At 39.8% G+C, this 19,467-nt stretch overlaps 1 protein-coding gene across 3 annotated transcripts in view; it reads right to left on the bottom strand.

The window, feature by feature from the left end:
* Positions 1 to 19,467, bottom strand: part of LOC127574662 (NEDD4-like E3 ubiquitin-protein ligase WWP1) — a 151,835-nt gene that overhangs the window by 38,851 nt on the left and 93,517 nt on the right. For all 3 annotated transcript variants that reach the window (XM_052023883.1, XM_052023882.1, XM_052023881.1), the window contains exons 7-8: positions 11,720 to 11,898; positions 3,909 to 4,326 (exon numbers count right to left, since the gene is read on the bottom strand). In XM_052023883.1, coding sequence (XP_051879843.1) covers positions 3,909 to 4,326; positions 11,720 to 11,898 — 597 coding nt within the window. The remainder of the gene's footprint in view (positions 1 to 3,908; positions 4,327 to 11,719; positions 11,899 to 19,467) is intronic.

Below are 19,467 nucleotides of genomic sequence, written 5' to 3' on the forward strand. Positions count from 1 at the left end.
TTAAATCAAATTTAGATTTCTTCCTTCCTGTTTTAAGGTCTCCTGAACAATGATTAGCCAGTCTGTTGTCAGATAATTTAAATTTAAATTTTAAATATAATTTTAAATTTAACTTAAATTTTTTAAAAAGTTTTATTTACAGCATGGTAACAGGCCCTTCTGGCCCAACAAGTCCGCGCCGCCCATTTTAAACCCAAATTAACCTACCCGTACATCTTTGCAACGTGGGAGGAAACCGGAGCACCCCCTGTAGGAAAACTCCCTACAGACAGCGACGGGAATCGAAACCCGATCACTGGCGCTGTAATAGCGTCGCACTAACTGCTACGCTACCGTGCCGCCCCTAAACCCACACAGACATGGGAGAACGTACAAACTCCTTATAGACAGCGACAGGAATCGAACCCCGATTGCTGGCGCTGTAATAGCGTTGCGCTAACTGCTACACTACCATGCCGCCCAATTTACCCCAATGATTCTGACTGGTTGCATCACCACCTGATATGAAGGCTTCAATGCGCAGGATCGAAAGAGACAGCAGAGGGTTGTAGACTCAGCCAGCTCCATCACAAGCACAACCCTCCCCAACATCGAGGACATCTTCAAGAGGCAGTGCCTCAAGGCAGTGGCATCCATCATTAAGGACCCTGAACATCCGGGACATGCCTCTTCTCATTACTACCACCGGGGAGGAGGTACAGGAGCCTGAAGACCCACACTCAACGTTTTAGGAACAGCTTCTTCCCCTCCGCCATCAGATTTCTGAATGGTCCATGAACTCTACCTCGTTATTCCTCTTTTGCACTTTTTTTTTATTTATAGGTAACATAGTAATTTTTATGTCTTTGCACTATACTGCTGCTGCAAAACAACAAATTTCACGACATATGTCAGTGATAATAAACCTGATTATGAGCATTGATGTTTATTAAAAGGACTTTAAAATGAAGGACAAGTGGAAGGTTTGTGTACTTCAGTTGAAATAAAAATAGAAAATGCTGAAAACATACAGGCAGAATCTGTGTTAAGTGAACCAGATGTGATGTTTCTCCTGATCTCTTTCCACAGATATTGCCTGGCCTGCTGAATGTTTCCTGCATTTCTGGATATTATTTCAAACTTCCAACATATGCATTTTTTAAAAAATTTCACATATTTTGGCTACCTCTCCAGATCCAGTTTATCATTTATCATTTTCACCTTTTCTGCACTTGTTTTATCTTTTTATCATTCTCTTTACCTAATTCCTCCTCTCTTATCATTTCTCACTTCTCTGCCCTCCAAATCCCTTCAACATTCCTCAACTTTTCATTGTTTCTCCCACCATTTCTCTTAAAGAAACCTATAGCTTCCCTCTGCACTGCTCTTGGCATTCTCCAAAGGGCCCATTAAGAGACTTATTGCTGCTCCTTACATGGACCAATTTCAATGTTTCCACCTCATTCTCTCACTGAAATTCCCACTCACAGCACTGGCTGGGAGCTATTTTGCATATCTCCTACTTATCCCATTATCCCTCCCCCTACTGATTCTTGAACTCTGCTAGTGAGGCACATATTACTACCCTACATGACATCTTTCTCCAGAACGTCAATTCACTTTTGAACAAGGTTCCTGCCTTAAATGATTTCATTGCCATCACGTCCATGATGGAAACTTGGAAAGAGTGATGACACCTTCATCCTAAAGGAAGCTTCTCCTACTGACTATCTTTCACTGTGTTCTCACTGATAATTGCAGTGGTAAAATCACAATTTGGGATGAACCGTTCCTCATCTTACTTTGTTGCAAACTCTCTTGTCTCTCATTTAACATCTTCCTACTTTAGAACCATAGAATCTTCCTCATACTTCAGCACTCTCCTTCAAACAGCACAGTGTGATTTTCATCCACAATTTCAACCTCTACCTCAATTCAAGTGCTCTCTTCTGAGTTCAATTTCCTCCCTTCCTTCACCTCTTCCTCTGTATAAACTCTACTAGGCCATTTCATGTCTCATCTCTTGGCCATACCATCTCATGTGTCCTTGCTGCCTTCATCATCACACACAAGGTAAATGCTGGTCACTTCACCCACGCCCCATATTCCCTTCCAATTCTCTATTCCACCATATCCATCCACTGAAAAAAACACTCACCTGGCTTATTTAGAACTACATGTTTGACCCTTAAGTGCTTTGGCTTTTTCCTCCATTCATCACAATTCCATTCTCCCAGTCTCCATCGTCTCGATCTCCTTCATTTCCTGAACATCTACTCTCACTCAGTCTTGTCTCAGCTAAAACAAGGATAAGGATGCTGTTTAACTTGCTAAGTATGACCAGCATTTCTGTTTATGACACAGCCTATTACTATCTTTTCAAATCAACTGTTGATGAAACCTTCCTGCATGCTTCTTATGTCCTAACTCGTCTCAAGTCTTGTTAATCCACAAAGAAGCTACAACAGCTCCTAGTTAAACATCCATTTGATCTTAAAATTTTCATCCTTTTTTTTCCCTAAATTCTTCCTTGGTCACATCCTATACTATGACCTTCATCTCCTACAGCCCTACAACCATCCAGAATATCTATGCAACTCCAATTCTGGTCTCCTGAGCTTTCTTAAATTTAATTGTTCTGCCATTGGCAGATATGTTTTCGGCTGCCAGGTTCTCAGCTCTGGAATTCCATCATTAAACAACTCAATCTCTCTTCTCTCTCCACTGAGGTATCTTTAAAATTGACCTCTTTAGCCATCTGTGCTAATAACTCCTCACCAGCTTGTTGTCAGCTTATGTATGAGAACAATCCTGTGAAACGCCTTGGCACATTTTACTACATTTAAGGTGCAAGAAATTCACCTCCTTTAATCTCATCTCTTTTTTCTGGACATGCAAAGTGACCATTACTAATTAATTGTAAAATTAAGATCAAGGACACAAGTTCAAATTCATAATTTTAAACACTCATCTTTGATTTAACATTAAAAAGTCCAATTGTCGTACAATTATTCATTGCCTTCAACACATTAAAATATCCCACTAGTTGTAATTATGGAGAGACAGAGGAGAATAGGTACCTGGCAAGTGAATTAAAGAAGTAGCCCATGTGTTAATAACGTATGGTATTGTTAAAAAATGCAAAAGGTGATCAAAATGTAATGGACATCAGACCATACAGGATTATTGGACTTCAATGCAGTTGCATAAATTACTGTAAATATATTGTGACTATGATACTACTTAATCAAAAACAAAATGGAATAAAGCTTAAAGTTTGTCATGCAACCTATAGCATGAATAAACTACACACTTAGAAGATTTCAGATTCAATTCTTGGTACTTGCTGAGGTTTACCAAATTCAAACAAGCAGTACTTCAAGTTCTTAGGCAGATGGAAGGAGAATTTGACAAAAGGGATATGCACTGCCAGGGATCCTAAATTCTAATTATCATTCAATAGGAAGTGTATGTGACTGGAAACAATGAATAGTGAAGATTCAATCTTCAGACTCAAATTATACCCTGGCATGATTCATCACCTTAAAGGAGGCATCGGAAAAGGTAGAGGTGGGAATCAGAAAAAATTAAAACCCTCAAGCACTGCCCAGGGCTAAAATCATGCTGAAGCAAAGATTACAGGCAATCTGTACCCATTACAAAATTGTAAAAAAATGTTTCTTGGAAACACCAAATTCATATTATTTGCAGATCTACAATTTTTTTCTTTATACTTTTATTCATTACACACATTATTTTTAGTAATATGAAGGGCACTCTTTTAAAGCAATGGACAATTCAAAAGTGTCAAATAAAACTTACTTTAAGAGAAAAGTTATCACATTTAGAAGAATCTTTCCACAGACACTGATCCTGTAACTCTACTTTCAATGTTAATAGTCAAAGTCGATGAGTGCTTTTGTACATACCCAGCTGGCAGTGGTTCTATGTTAATGCTGTTTGGCTGTTGTCTTACAGGCCCAGTAGATGTATTTGAAGATGAGTGTCTAGGTTTTCCACTGTCTAATCCTGTATTGCTTCTGGCACCTGTGTCTGTGGCTGCTAAAGGAACATCAGCAGTTGCACCAGTGGATGTACTTGGTGATGAAGTTGTGTTATTGCCTACAGCAGCTGTAGTTGTTTCTGTTGAGCTTGCTGCAGACATGGAAGATAAAGTTGTACTAGTAGTAGTAATAGTTGTAGTAGTGCAAATGATGGGGGTAGAAGTCTCTGTGGATTCTGTAATAACTCCACTGCCAGCAGTCACAGTCGCTATTATTGTTGGTGAAGATGAGGATGATGCTGATGGAGGTGTAAGCGGTCGTGACGATACTGCTTCTCCATTTACTGAAACAAAATAAGCAAAAATATTTAAAAATTAAGATAATAGATAAGATCTTTATTAGTCACATGTAATATTGAAACACACATTGAAATACGTCTTTTGCATAGAGTATCCTGGGGGCAGCCTGCAAGTGTCGCCACGCTTCTGGCGCCAACCTAGCATGCCCGCAACTTCCTAACCCATACGTCTTTGGAACGTGGGAGGAAACCCACGCAGACATGGGGAGAACGTACAAACTCCTCACAGATAGTGGCCGGAATTGAACCCGGGTCTCTGGCACTGTAAAGCGTTATGCTAAGCGCTACACTACTATGCCTGCCGCAACCACACATGCATAATTCTGAAATAATGGTGGCAAACTGAACCTTTAATTTGTCTTTTAGAATCTGCTGTATATTACCAACATTAAAGCTGTTTTTGTTTAGTGTTAAAAGTTTTAACATTCTTATTAAATGGGCAAGCTTACAGTCTATCTGAATAGTGATGTTCATGTGTGCCATTTAGAATTATTTTTGAAAGGGTATTTTGTACTCACCTAATTCTTTCTTAACAAACATTTACAGGCTTGCCATTACACTGTGCTATTGCTCCAAGGTGCAACACGAACATTTATTTTTCTGTATAATTATATCATCAGGTACAAGTTTTATTTTCAGCAACACCCAAGAAATTCAACAACATTGAGGACTAAGTGTTCCAATTGCTTGAGACATCATGTGGGATGGCACAGTGGCACAGCTGGTACAGGTTATTGGACTTCAATGTTGGCTGTGTGGAGTTTGCACATTTTCACTGTGATCACATGGATTTACTCCAGGTGCTCAGGTTTCCTCCCACATCCCCAAAAACGTGCAGTTTTATTGGTTAATTGGGCACCGTAAATTGTCCCTACTGGTTGAAGTGTGCCATCTCATTACCCCAGGGTACAGAATTTTCAGGTGGTGGTGGTGGTGGTGGAAGAGAGGAAGAAAGGAGGTATTGCACTATTAATCAAAAATTACATCACTTCACTTTTGAGAGAGGATATCCTAGAAGGCTCCTCAAACGTGACCAAATGGATAGAGATTAGAAAGAAAAAGGGTGTCAGTACACTGCTGGAGGTGTATTACAGATCTCCCAACAGTCAACAAGAGACAGAACAGATATATAGGCAGATATCAGGCAGATGTAATAAAAATACGGTTATTGTACTGCAGGATCTTAATTTCCCAATTATTAATTAGGATTGACAGTGTTAAACACTCAGAGAGGGCACAATTTTTGATGCGTGCCCAGGAGAGCTTTTTGACGCAGTTTATAGATAGACCAACAAGGTGTGGAGCATTTCTGGACCTTATCTTGGGGTTAATGTGGCTAAAGTGGAGGAAGTGTCAACAGGGGAACATTTTGGAGACAGTAATCCTTACTCCATATATTTTAAAGTGGTTATGGAAAATGATATGGATGAACCAGTAATTAAGGTCATAAATTGGGATAATTTCATTAACATACGGGAGGACTTGGCAAAGGTGGATTGAGCGTATCCATTTGCATGTCTACAACTGCAGAGTGGGAAGCATTGAAAGGAGAAATTGCAAGAGTTCAAGGCCAACATGTTCCTGCAAGGATAAAAGACAAGGAACTATGGATGTCAAGAGATATTGAGAGCTGAATAAAGAGTAAAAAGGAAACATATGATAGGTAGAGAAAACTAATGATGGGGAAGCCAGTCAAGAGTATATATAGTGTAGGAATGCACTTAAAAAAAGAAATTAGGAAGACAAAGAGTGGTCACAAAAAACCACTGGCAGGCAAGATTAAGGTAAATACGAAGGTGCCCTATAAGTACATTAAGGGCAATAGAATAACCAGGGGGGAAAAAAAGGGCCCATTAGGGACAACAGGGGCAATCTGTGTGTGGAACCTGAAGGTAAAGGTAAGGTCCTGAATGAATACTTTTCAATGTTATTCACAAAGGAAACAGGCTTTGTAGTTGGAGAATTCAGCGAAGGGAAGGTGAAAGTCTAGTTGCATGTCTCCATAAATGGAAAGAGGACATGCATGATGCCTTGGCAGGCTTAAAGGTGGATAAATCCCTAGGGCTGGGTGGGACTTATTCTAGGCTGCTGCAGGAGGCAAGGAAGGAGATTGCTGGGGCTCTGGTTGAGATTTTTAAATCCTTGTTGGACAGAAGTGAAGTAACATGACCCCCCTTTTCAAGAAAGGCAACAGGGAAAAGCCTGGTAACTATAGACCTGTGAGCCCAGCATCAGTGGTAGGGAAGATACCAGAAACATTTTAAGGGAGAGGATTAATGATCACTTACAAAAGGCAGAGACTAATCAGAGACAGCCAACATGGCTTTGTCAAGGGCAGATCCTGTCTGACCAATTTGATTGAATTCTTTGAAGAGGCAACTAAGTGTATTGATAAAAGCAGGGAGTAGATGTGATTTACATGCAGTTTAGTAAAGCCTTTCACAAGGTCTCACATGAAAACTGGTTCAAAGGGTAGGGCCCATGGGATCCAGGGCAAGTCGACAAACTGGATCCAAAATTGGCTTGACAATAGGAGATAGAGGGCGATGGTAGAAAGTTGTTTTTGCAACTGAATGCCTATGACTAATGGTGTCCCACAGGATCAGTTAAGCCTTGTTATTTATAATATACATGAATGACTTGGTTGACTTCGTAGAATCTGGGGGAAGTTGACAGAAATGTGTGGGGAGAACAGATTACAAGGAAAATTCGTGCGGGGATGGGATTGCTCTGCAAGTGGGCATAGACTCTCCTATGTCATAAAGAAATATGGAAATCCACCATTCATTGTGCCTGCAGTGCATATCATCTCCAAAATGCATTCTGTTACTTGCCTAAACTATTCTGATGGCACCTTCCAAACCCACAATCACCACTGCTGAGAAGGTCAAGAATAGCAGGAACACCTTCAAATGATAGTTCCCTCCCCAAGTCACATAAAATCTTGATGTGGAAACAAATTATCATTCCTTCATCATTACTAATCTAAATACTGGAATTCAGTTTGGAACAGTATAGAAGTACCATCATCAGAGGGACTGCAGAAGTTCATTACCACTTTCCCAAGGGTAGTTAGAGATGGGAAATAAATGGCCACATCACATAATTAAATTCTTAAAGAGAAGCCCTGAATTGCTATTCAGTAAAATGGGTTTATATTTGCTGGAGATTAAAGGAATAAAATGTGATCCATTGAAATCTTCAATGTCTTGCTGAGGTAGATGCTGTAATAATGCTTCCCCTAGCTGAAGAGTGTAGAAATACAAATCCTAGACTTGGGATAATAAGCCAGATATTTCAGCATAAAGTGAGGAAAATTTCTTTACTCAGAAGGATGTGAATCTTTGGAACTCCTGAGGTCAGAAGGCAGTGGATACTGAATCAGAATATAATTAAGACTGGGACAAGCTGATTTTTGGCCATGAATGATATTAAAGGACATGGGGATAAAGTAAAAAGGCAGAGTTGATGTAGAAGTTCAACCATGAACTGAATATCTTTAGGAGCTTACCTCAACCTTAGCTGAGCCACAATTTCCCTCAATGAAATTTTAAGAAAGCTAGAACATTATCTTTGGCTCAAACAACAAGCACTGTAGGTAATCTAGTTTCTTTCTGAGCAAAAACTGAGTTTCTCACCCTTTTGCTCCGTGCATAACGACATTCTACTTGGAACTCCACAACAAACACCTGCCCCTAGCAAGTGCACCTACAGCTGAAACCTTTTATCTTGAAACTGCAATGTAGTTTGACCTTCCCCAGCTAGGGAAAGCAACCTGCCAGCATCTACCTTAGGAAACCTTTGAAGGACAATGCATTTCAGTGAGATCATATTTCATTCCTTTAAACTCCAGGGAATATAAACTCATTCTAACGTATATGATTTAGACAAAGTCATTAGCACCCTTGTATAATGTACAATACATCATACACAGATTTATGAAGTTTTAATATTGTTTTAAAATCCAACTCATGAATGAAAAATATGAATTTTAATAGTCCCAATGGAAATTCTTGTGTGCCAAGGAAACTGGCATAGTGGATATGGAAGCAGTAGCGGAATGGAACATATAGAGATTAAAGAGGAGGAGGTGCTTGCTGCCTTACAGCAAATAAAGGTAGATAAATCCCCTGGGCCTGACATGATATTCCTCGGACTTTGAGAGAGACTAGTGTAGAAATTGCAGGGGCCCTGGCAGATATATTTTAAATGTCCTTAGCCACGGGTGTGGTGCTGGAGGACTGGAGGGTAGCTCATGTTGTTCCATTGTTTAAAAAAGGCTCTAAAAGTAAACCAGGTAATTACAGGCCAGTGAGCCTGACATCAGTAGTAGGTAAATGATTGGAAGGTGTTCTGAGAGATCGGGTATACAAGTATTTCGAAAGCCAAGGGCTGATTAAGGATAGTCAGCATGGCTTTGTATGTGGTAGATCGTGTTTAACGAATCTTGTAGAGTTTTTCGAGGAGGTTACCAAGAAAATAGATGAAGGAAAGGCTGTGGATGTTGTCCACATGGACTTTAGTAAGGCCTTTGACAAGGTCCCACATGGGAGGTTAGTTCAGAAGGTTCAGACACAAGGTATCCATGGAGAGGTTGTAAACTGGATTCGAAATTGGTTGTGTGGGAGAAGACAGAGAGTGGTAGTGGATGATTGTTTCTCAGACTGGAGGCCTGTGACTAGTGGTGTGCCTCAGGGATCTGTGCTGGGTCCATTGTTGTTCGTTGTCTATATCAATGATCTAGATGATAATGTGGTAAATTGGATCAGCAAGTTTACTGATGACACTAAGACTGGAGGCGTTGTGGACAGCGAGGAAGACTTTCAAAGCTTGCAGAGGGATCTGGGCCAACTGGAAAAATGGGCCAGAAAATGGCAGATGGAATTTAATGCAGACAAGCGTGAGGTGTTGCATTTTGGAAGGACAAATCAAGGTAGGACATACACAGTAAACGGTAGGGCACTGAGGAGTGCGGAGGAACAAAGGGATCTGGGAGTTCAGATACATAATTCCCTGAAAGTGGCATCACAGGTAGACGGAGTTGTAAAGAAGGCTTTTGGCATCCTGGCATTCATAAATCAAAGTATTGAGTATAGGAGTTGGGATGTTATGGTGAGGTTGTATAAGACATTGGTGAGGCCAAATTTGGAGTATTGTGTGCAGTTCTGGTCACCTAACTATAGGAGGGATATCAGTAAGATTGAAAGAGTGCAGAGAAGAATGTTACCGGGTCTTCAAGAGTTGAGTTACAGGGAAAGATTGAACAGGTTAGGATTTTATTACTCAGAGCGCAGAAGAATGAGGGGAGATTTGATGGAGGTTTACAGAATTATGAGGAATATAGACAGAGTAAATGCGAGTATGCTCTTTCCATCTAGGTTAGGAGAGATAAATATGAGAGGACATGGCTTTAGGGTGAAAGGGGAAAGAATCAGGGGGAACATTAGGGGGAACTTCTTCACTCAGAGAATGCTGGGAGTGTGGAACAAGCTGCCATCTGATGTGGTAAATGTGGGCTCACTCTTAAGTTTTAAGAATAAATTGGATAGATACATGGATGGGAGAGGTCTGGAGGGTTATGGACTTGGTGCAGGTCAATGGGACTAGCAGAATAAAGTTTCAGCACAGACTAGAAAGGCCGAATGGCCTATTTTCTGTGCTGTAGTATTCTATGGTTCTAAATGACATGGAAAGTATTGAACTAAATAATTTTCTCTAGTTGGGACAACCTCCACATCTGGGTTGAATAATGTTTATGGATTTTGCTTTTAAGCTATGTAAATATAATACAAAATAGTTATGATTCCATTGGTGCTAAACTATTGTTCATTTTGGTGCAGTCGATAAGTTGAAGGAAGGATTCAGGGGTATATACCAAATTCACAATGGAGTAATAAATAAAGGTTCATAAATTATGCAGAGATTTTATAAATTACATACATCATCAAATTACAATTTTTCAGAGTCTCTGAACACAATAGGTGTCAGACTCAGCACTTTCACCTCAGAATCAGAATATTATGAATTCACATCCAATTCACATACAAAATACAGGCTGACGCTCTAGTTGCTGAAGGAAAAGTTGCATGTTAAGCCGAAGGCCATCTGCCATTTCAGGTGGATTTAAAATGTCTAATAACATTACTCCGAAGCACAGTAGGAAAGGCATTGCTGTTGTTTTGGACAATATTTATTCCTCAATAATTGAAAAACAGAAACAAAAACAGAATTTATAAAGAAACTCAGTTTTAATAACTAAAATAGATTTCTCATTCACACTTGTTTGTCGGAGTTTATATTCAGCCACTCGTGTAAGCAACAATGTAAATAAGACAATCTATTTTAGTGATTACAATCGAGTTTTCTGTAAAATTTTGAATTTTGTTTCTTAATTATTGAGGAATAAATATTGATCAGAACAACAGAAATACCTTCCCTGTTCTATTTCAGAGCAATGATATTGGACTTTTTAAAACCACCTGAAATGGCAGGTTGCCTTTGCTGAATATGAACTGTCGTAACAACAACCTCACACTCAACGTCAGCAAGACCAAGGAATTGATTGTGGACTTCAGGAAGGGGAAGTCGGGAGAACACACACCAGTCCTCATTGAGGGGTCGGGGTGGAGGGGAATAATTTCCTGAGCGTCAACATCTTAGAGGATCTATCCTGGGCCCAACACATTAATGCAATCACTAAGGCGGCACACCACTGGCTCTACTTCGTTAGGAGTTTGAAGAGATTTGGTATGTCACCAAAGACTCTTGCAAATTTCTATAAATAGATATATGGTGGAGAGCACTCTAACTGGTTGCGTCACAGTCTGGTATGGAGGCTCCAATGCACAGAATTGCAAGAGGTTGCAGAGGGTTTATAGACTTGACCAGCTCGATCACGGGCACAGCACTCCCCACCATCGAGGATATTTTCAAGAGGTGGTGCCTCAAGAAAGCAGCATCCGTCATAAAGGACCCTCACCATCCAGGACATGCCCTCTTCTTGTCACTACCATTGGGGAGGAGGTATAAGAGCCTGAAGACCCATACTCAACGATTCTGGAACAGCATCTTCCCCTCTTCCATCAGATTTCCAAACAATCCATGAACACTACCTCATTATTCCTTTTTTATCTTGCACTATTTTCATAATTTATAGATTTTTATGTCTCTGCACTTTACTGCTGCTGCAAAACAACAAATTTTATGTCATATGTCAGTGATAATAAATCTGATTCTGATTATAACAATGTCAAGATCTCAAATGCTTCATATGGCTATAAAGCATTCTGTAAGGTTCAGAGGTCAAGAAAAGCGCTGTGTAAAATCAAGCCTCTCTCCCTCTCTCTATTTCATTATCAAACTTACTACAATTTCTTACCAGTACTACTGGCAGGTAGAGAAACTGAGTCTTTTGGCGCTGTTGTATTTTTTGGCCTGGCTGCTGCAGGACATGGAGAACGATTGCCTTCTCCATTCATTACCGGAGAACTGGCTGCAGATTGCCGTGAAGAACTTGTTGATGGACTATCTGCACAGTTGGAGGTTTCAGTGTTGGATCTAAAAGAAAAGATAATCTAAATTAACACACTGGAAAGTAACATCAAATCCTATTATTGTTCAATTAAATTCTTGACTTTTAATTCAGATGTTACTCTATGACTAATAAAACAGTTTCTATTAAATTCATTCAATCAATTCTTTCCCTTCCAAAAAGGCTACATGTCCATTATATGCATCATCCATCCATGGGAAATGACTGGGGCCAAGTCTAATCCAGTGCTCTTCCCAAATCCACATGCATGCTATCCAGATTGCTGAAAACTGACCATGAATGTAAACTATGGCCAATATTTCCTTTCAAAACACAGGAAACTGAAGTAATTATGGTGCCAATACTGCTTATGGTTAAATGAGCCAGCAAAAATGTGGATGAGAAATGCAACTTTCCCACTCTTCATGGGCCACCCATAAGTATGAGGCATCTCTTTTTCCCTAAGCCAATGTTCCCATATTCCCTGGGGTAATGTATTCACAACATTCAATGTTTTTGGTATTTAACTGATAAATTAACAGATTTTTGTTTGTAATTACCTTTTTTTTTTAAACTGACTGACAGCTGATTCTCAGCTCATGGAATTTTTTTTGCAACTATTCAGCTTATGATTTTTATGAAAAATAAAAAGATAAATGCTCAACCAGGAATCTATTTTGTCTAGGCCAAGTTACATGTTATCTTTAAAATATTAAGATCAACATTCTCAACAATTCACAAGCATCAAGTCTGCACAAGAACCATGAGAGTCTCGGAACTCCTGTAACATGGTCTTGGAGGAGAGTGGAATGGACTGCCCATCATCTTCTCTTCGGTTTTGGAAACCATGTCATGTAGACACTCTGGAGTAGCACACAGCTATCACTGCTGATCAACTGACATGATACAGGTAAGAATATGGCAAAAAATATACATGCACATTATATAAAAGTAAATAGCAAGATGGGTAGGTGAATGGCTCTCAAGCCTGTGCTATCATTCAATAATATTCTGTGCTTCGTCCACTTTCTTGCTGATCCCCAAATCCTGATTCTCTTTTTGTCCAAAGATCCATTAATCTCAGCATCTACTGCACTCTGCCGTAGAGAATTCCAAAGACTTGCAACACTGTCCATTAAGAAATTTCTCCTTATCATAGTCCTAAGTGGCTAACCATTTGTCCAGGGGATATGCTCCCTAGTTCTAAACACTCCTGCTGGAGGAAATAATCTCAAGAAAGACTACATCTCATTCCACTAAATTTAAATATAGGCAAATCTGACTAAATCTATCTTCATAAGACAATCCCATCATCCTTAGAATTCATCTAGGGATTCTACACTGCACTGACTCCAAGGAAAAAGTATCCTTTTTCATATAACAAGATCAAAACTATACATGTGGTCTTGTCAAAGCTATCTACAATTGCGCTCTAACCCTCTTGCAATAAAGGCTGTTAATTCTAATTGCCCTGCCAATTACTTATTATATATGTCTGTTTACTGACTACATCATATAAATCAGTACAGCCGGATACCTCCTTACACCATTTACTATCTGAGAAACAAAGGTATGCAGGTGCTAGAATCTGGATGAAACAGCAAGATTCTGGAAGAACTCAGCAGGCCAGGCAGCATCCGTGGAGAAAAACAGTTAACATTTTGGGTCAGAACCCTTCTTCAGGACTCAAGGACTCTCTCCTTTCTTGAAATGCAGGGCCTCATTTCCACATTCCAGTCTGCTAGAGCTGTCCCCGAACTAAATGTTGGCAAACAAAGAGGTTTTGGAGTATGTCCATAGTTTTCTGAAAGTGAGGGGAAGAATTCATAAAATCCATTCAAGATGCAGTATTTAGCGGGTCCTGCTAGGGAGGGGGCTGTATTTGACCTTAACTTAGGGACTGAGGATTGCCAAGCGATTCAAGTGTTTGTGGAAGAAACTTTGTGAACAGTGACCATAATTTTGTAAGCTTCAAGGTAGCCATGGAAACAGATGGCGGACTGTGATTGTATAAGACAGGACCTGATGGAATTAGATTGGAAGCAGCTGCTACAGGCAGAAACAACATCGGATTAATGGGAGGTGCTTAAAAGCGAAACGTTAAGAGTTCAGAGTCGGCATGTCCCTGCAATATGGTAAGTTTAGGGAACTTTGGTCAACGAAGGATACTGAAGGTTTGATCAAGGAAAAGAAGAAAATGTATGACGGGTGTAGGAAATTGGTTCCAAATGAGTCAGGAGGTTTATAGGAGATATAGGAGAGAACTTAAAGAAATTAGAGAAGAATGAAAGTCCAGATAAAGGGTCTCAACCCGAAACATCGACTGTCCAATTCCCTCCACAGATGTTGCCCGGTTTGCTGAGTTCTTACACCAGTTAGGTTTTAGCTCCAGATTCCAGCATCTGCAGTCCCTTGTGTCTCCATGATCTTGGCCAGTTGGATTAAGGAGAACCCTAAAACCTGTTATAAATATAATAGAAGCAAGAAGGTAGATAAGGAAGGAATGAGTCCCCCTGTAGACCAAAGGGGTAATCTTTGTATGGAGCCAGGATATATGAGCAAGATCCTAAATGAATAGATCTCATGAGTATTCACAACAGAGAAGTTTGTGGAGACTGGAGAGTCAAGGGAGGGGTAAGCTGATATTCCGGAGCAGGTCTGTATCAGGAAGGAGGATGTGTTAGAAATACTGGTTCACATTAGGGTGAATAAATCCCCAGGGTCTGGCAGAATCTATCCCAGGATGCTAAGGGAAGCAAGGGAGGAGACTGCTGGGTATCTGATGGAGATTTTTGCATCTTCCTTAGCCACGGGTAAGATACCAGAAGACTTGATGATAGCTAATGTTATCCACTTGTTCAAAAAAGTCAGTAGGGATAAACTTGGAAAATAAAGACTAGTGGGCCTTGCATCAGTGTGGGGGAGCCGTTGGAGAAGATTCTGAAGGTCAGGATTTGCATTTACTTGGAAAGGCAGGGACTGATGAAGAGGAGTGAGCATGGTTTTGCACAGGCAAGATCATGTCTCAAAAATCCAATGGAGTTTTTTTTTTAAGGAGGTAAACAAGAAAATTGATGAAGGTAGAGTGGTAGAAGTGGTTTACATGGTCTTTAGTATGGCTTTTGACAAGGTCCCACGTGGGAGGCTGGTCCAGAAGGTTAAGGTACAAGGGATCCAAGGTGTGCTGGCAAACCAGATCCAGAACTGGCTTGGTGATGCTAGGCAGAGGGTAGTGGTTGAGGGATATTTTTCTTACTGGAAGTTGTAACAAGTGGTATACCACAATAACTGGTGCTGGGACCTTTCTTGTTTGTAATGTATAAATGAATTGGATGAGAATGTAGGTGGTAAAAGAAGCAAGTTTGAAGAAAATACAAAAATTGGTGGAACTGTGGATAGCGAAGAAATTTGTCTGAGGATACAGTGGGAGATAGATCAGTTGGAGAGTTGAGCAGAGCAGTGGCAGATGGAATACTGTATAAACCAGACAAGTGTGAAGTAATGCAAATTCTGTTAGGATATAGAGTAAACGGCAAGGACCCGAGGAGCACTGATGTACAGAGGCACCTTGGGTTGCAAGCCCATAGCTCCTTGAAAGTGTGACACAGGTGAATAGGATGGTGAAAAAGACATTTGTTACGCTTGCCCTCATAGGCTGAGGCATTGAGTATAGGAATTGGGACATCATGTTGCAGCTGTACAAAACGTTGGTTAGGCCACTCTTGGAGAATTGTGTACAGTTCTGTTCATCAAACTACAGGATATGGTAGCAATAAAGAGAGTGCAGAAGAGGGTCACTGGGATGTTTCCTGGAATGGAGGGTTGTAGTTACAGAGTTACAGAGGCCTGATTTATTCTCACAGGAACATAGGAAGATGAGCGGTGATCCTATAGAGGTTTATAAAATTGAGAAGCATGCATAGGATAGAAATAAGAATCTTTTTCCTGGGGCAGGTTTAAGGTGAGAGGGGAAAAATTTAAAGGAGATCTGAGAGTTAGGTTTTTCATACAGATGGTGGTGAATATCTGGAAAAAGCTGCCAAAGAAAGCGGTGAAGCAGATACAATTACAATGTTTAAAAGGTGTTTGGACAGGTACTTGGATAGGAAAAGCATAGAAGGTCACGTGACTAATGGAGGCAAATGGGATTAGCAAAGATGGGGATCATGGTCAACATGGACAAGATAGGCCAAAATGGCGCATTTCTGTGCTGTACAATTCTATGATTTAGCAGAAGTACTTTAATAGAAATGTAGTTAAATGATGAATATATACAATTCTCGATGAAAGAAGCACAATCACATCATGCCTACGTAGCCCAATGTTTTACTATCATCTCTGAAGTCAGCTTGGCCACATTTTATATTGCACTGGATTCTTAATTGCACATCATGACTCTGATTTCTGATTACTTTAACCGGCTCGCCTCTGCCAGTCAACAACAAACATCTCCAAGGAGCATGGGAACACACTGTGAGGTTAAGATAGGAATACTGCCATCAAGGTTCTGTTGTCCTACTCCAAAGACTGTCCCCCTTGGATATTTGTCCTTGACTATCCAGTTCAGAAATCAAGAGGTCAATATTAAACCTCATTTTAGCTGGGGTTTTTTCAGCATGGCAAATTTAACAACATAGGAAGTCTGAATAAAATTGCCTGGAAATTCAAATGCATGCTTCTTTTACTCCCCCCAACATTATGCAATTGAAAAGAGATACATCCTTCAGAACGATTCATAACATCAAATGCTTCCAGGGCATTTTATGCAGCTCTAGAAATTTGAATGAGCACTTCTTGACACAAGTTACCCTTTAACCCAGGATGTGATTACATAGGGAACTTAGACTGCATTGCTCTGGGACTAAGCAAAATTGGAGATTCCCAGCATGGTTTACTGACAGTAGCACTGGATTAGAACTCTGTGTGACCCCAGTCTTGACCACTGATTGATTCCTCACCCACCCTCGTGGTTGTTTTGGCTGGTCCCAGATTTTTGGGAAAGAAAGAAAACAAGTTAGTTTTAGTAGCAGAGAAGATGGGGGAGGGATGTACAGAACAATGGGAACATCTGTGATAAGGTGAGAACAGATGACTGAACCTCTCAGTTAAACTGCAGTTAAAATCAGATTAAGATTCTTTGTCTGTGTATTGCGTTACTAATCGTAAGATCGTGGGACATGCCCAAAAGGCCAGCCTAGACAAAAATAAGAGAAAATATTGAGCCAAAATTATGACAGCTGAAATGGCCAGTTCTGTTACAGACAGAAAGAAAGAAAGAATGAGTTACCCAAAACTGAAGAATTTGATATCGAATCTTGAAGGCTGCAATGTGCCCAGACAGAAGATAAGGTGTTGTTCCTCAAGCTTGAGTTTGGCCTTGTAACAGTACAGGAGGTCACAAACAGAAATGCTAGAGTGGGAGTGCAAATAATATGGTAGGCAACCAGAAGTTCATGGTCACACAAGTGTTCCACAGCACAATCACCCAATCATATTTGGTATCTCCAATGTAGTTGAGGCCAGATTGTGAACATCAAATGCAATACACTAGATTGGAAGAAGTACAAATGAATCATTGTTTCACCTGGATAGACAGTGTGGGTCCCTGGAAAGTGGGAGGGGAAGAGGTGAAAGAATAGGTGTAGTATCTACTGTAGCTGCATTTAAAAGTACCTTAAAACCAGAATAGTAGCTGCGGATACTTGAGCAGATTAGGGAGTAACAAAGGAAACAATCCCTTCAAGTTACTGAGTTAGGGAGAAGAGTATATGTTTCTGGTGATGAAATCTTGTTGGAATGGCAGAAACTGCAAAGGAAGAGTGTTTCCAGCATTTTTAGTTTTTATTTCAGACTTCCAGCATCTGTAGTCATTTTATGATTTTCAGGAGGTTACATGTGCTATCTTCTAATCTTGGGAGCTATTCCAGAATCTATGGATTTTTGGAAGATTACAACCTCCGTAATCTTCACAGCCACCTCTTTCAACTTTGCAGATCACCAGGTGCTTGGGATTTATTGGCTTTTGGTCCCGTTACTTTTATTAAAAAAAAACTCATGTGAATTTTTGTTCTTTATTCACTCTAGACTTGTCATTCTCCATTTGTTTCAGAAAGTTTTCTCTGCCTTCTTACAAGATATTTAATTTGAAACAAAATATTTGTATAATTTCTCTGCCATTTCTTTATTCCCTGATTTACTTTATCCTCTCTCAATATGCAAGGGCCCACATTAATTTTTGCTAATCTTTTCCCTTGTGCATACCAATTGAAGTTTTTATAGTCTGTACGTTTCCTGCTAGATTAATCTCACATACTTTTTTTCTCTTTCATAATCAAAGGACGTCCCTTGTTGAATTCTGAAATTTTCTCAATCCTCAAGTTTACTGCTCCATTTATAAGCCTTTTCATTTGATTTAAACTCTTCCTAACACAGGCCTGATTCCCTGAACTTGGCTTCATTAAGGATGCCCAAGGCTTTTGGCACCATCTAACATGCCAAGAGTGCACTAAAATTTCTATGCAAGTAAGTCTAAAACATGATACAGAGAGAATTACCTACGAGTTTCATTCATAGGTAATTCTCTCTGTATCATGCTGCTATTGTAAAAACAGAAGACAAATTTGATCTTAAATGGTAATGTGCCAGTTTAGCTTCCTCTGATGTTCTGCTCTAAATTTTCACTGATTTCAATGGAAACCAAAATTTATGGGAAATATGTAATGACTGAATTGCTATTGCCCATTTTCAACAATCATTCATGACATTTAAGTGAACACATAATTGCTCAAATAACTGATTATAGAACATCAATGGAGAAAAATGCGACTAATGATGGAATTGCAATATTCTCAGAATGTTATACAGCAATACAAGTGTCTAGCTATTTTAAACAGCAAACCAGATTTTCATTCTGTTCAAATTATTTAGCTGGTGAGAGGACATATCCTCTACTAATACAGGCTACTTTTAAGTACTAGTATTCACACTGAATATAACTTTAAGTAGTTGTATTCAAATTGAAAGAAAGTTACAACTTGTGAAAATGAGTAAAAAAAATGTAGAATAATAATCTTTAAGGATTTTTATCAAAGAGGGTGGTAAGGAAAATCAGAAAATGGATTTTGTTCAAAGTATACAGGGCTTCTTCCTTAATTGATATGTAAAAAACTCAAAATGCCATGATTCATTATTGGAGCGAGTAATGTATAATGAACCAGACTAGGTAAGGCAAGTAAAAGGAGCACAGCTGGGTAACAGTCACAATGCCTGTCCGCCAATATGAGGCCAATGCCATTAGCTGTCCTACCATCAGCCTGGTCCCTTGTGAAGGGAATGCGATCCAGCAATGGTGTAGGAATTTCTCCTCGGGGTTGAAGAATAGAGGAGTACTTGGAATGTCTAGAGAGGATGGGTGAGTATAGTGCGAAGAGCATTGAGAGGAGGGTAGAGGAAAGATGGGTGCAGGAGAAGAGGTCAAGTTGCAGGGTACAAGATCAAGTTGCAGGGTACAAGAGAGAGGGTGAGGGTACGGCAGTAAGAATTGGAGGGATTAGTGTGGAAGAATGAAATGTGTGAGGGAGATGCTGAAGAAATAA

This window comes from Pristis pectinata, chromosome 9, assembly GCF_009764475.1.
Source record: "Pristis pectinata isolate sPriPec2 chromosome 9, sPriPec2.1.pri, whole genome shotgun sequence".
NCBI classification, from domain to species: Eukaryota; Metazoa; Chordata; class Chondrichthyes; order Rhinopristiformes; family Pristidae; genus Pristis; species Pristis pectinata.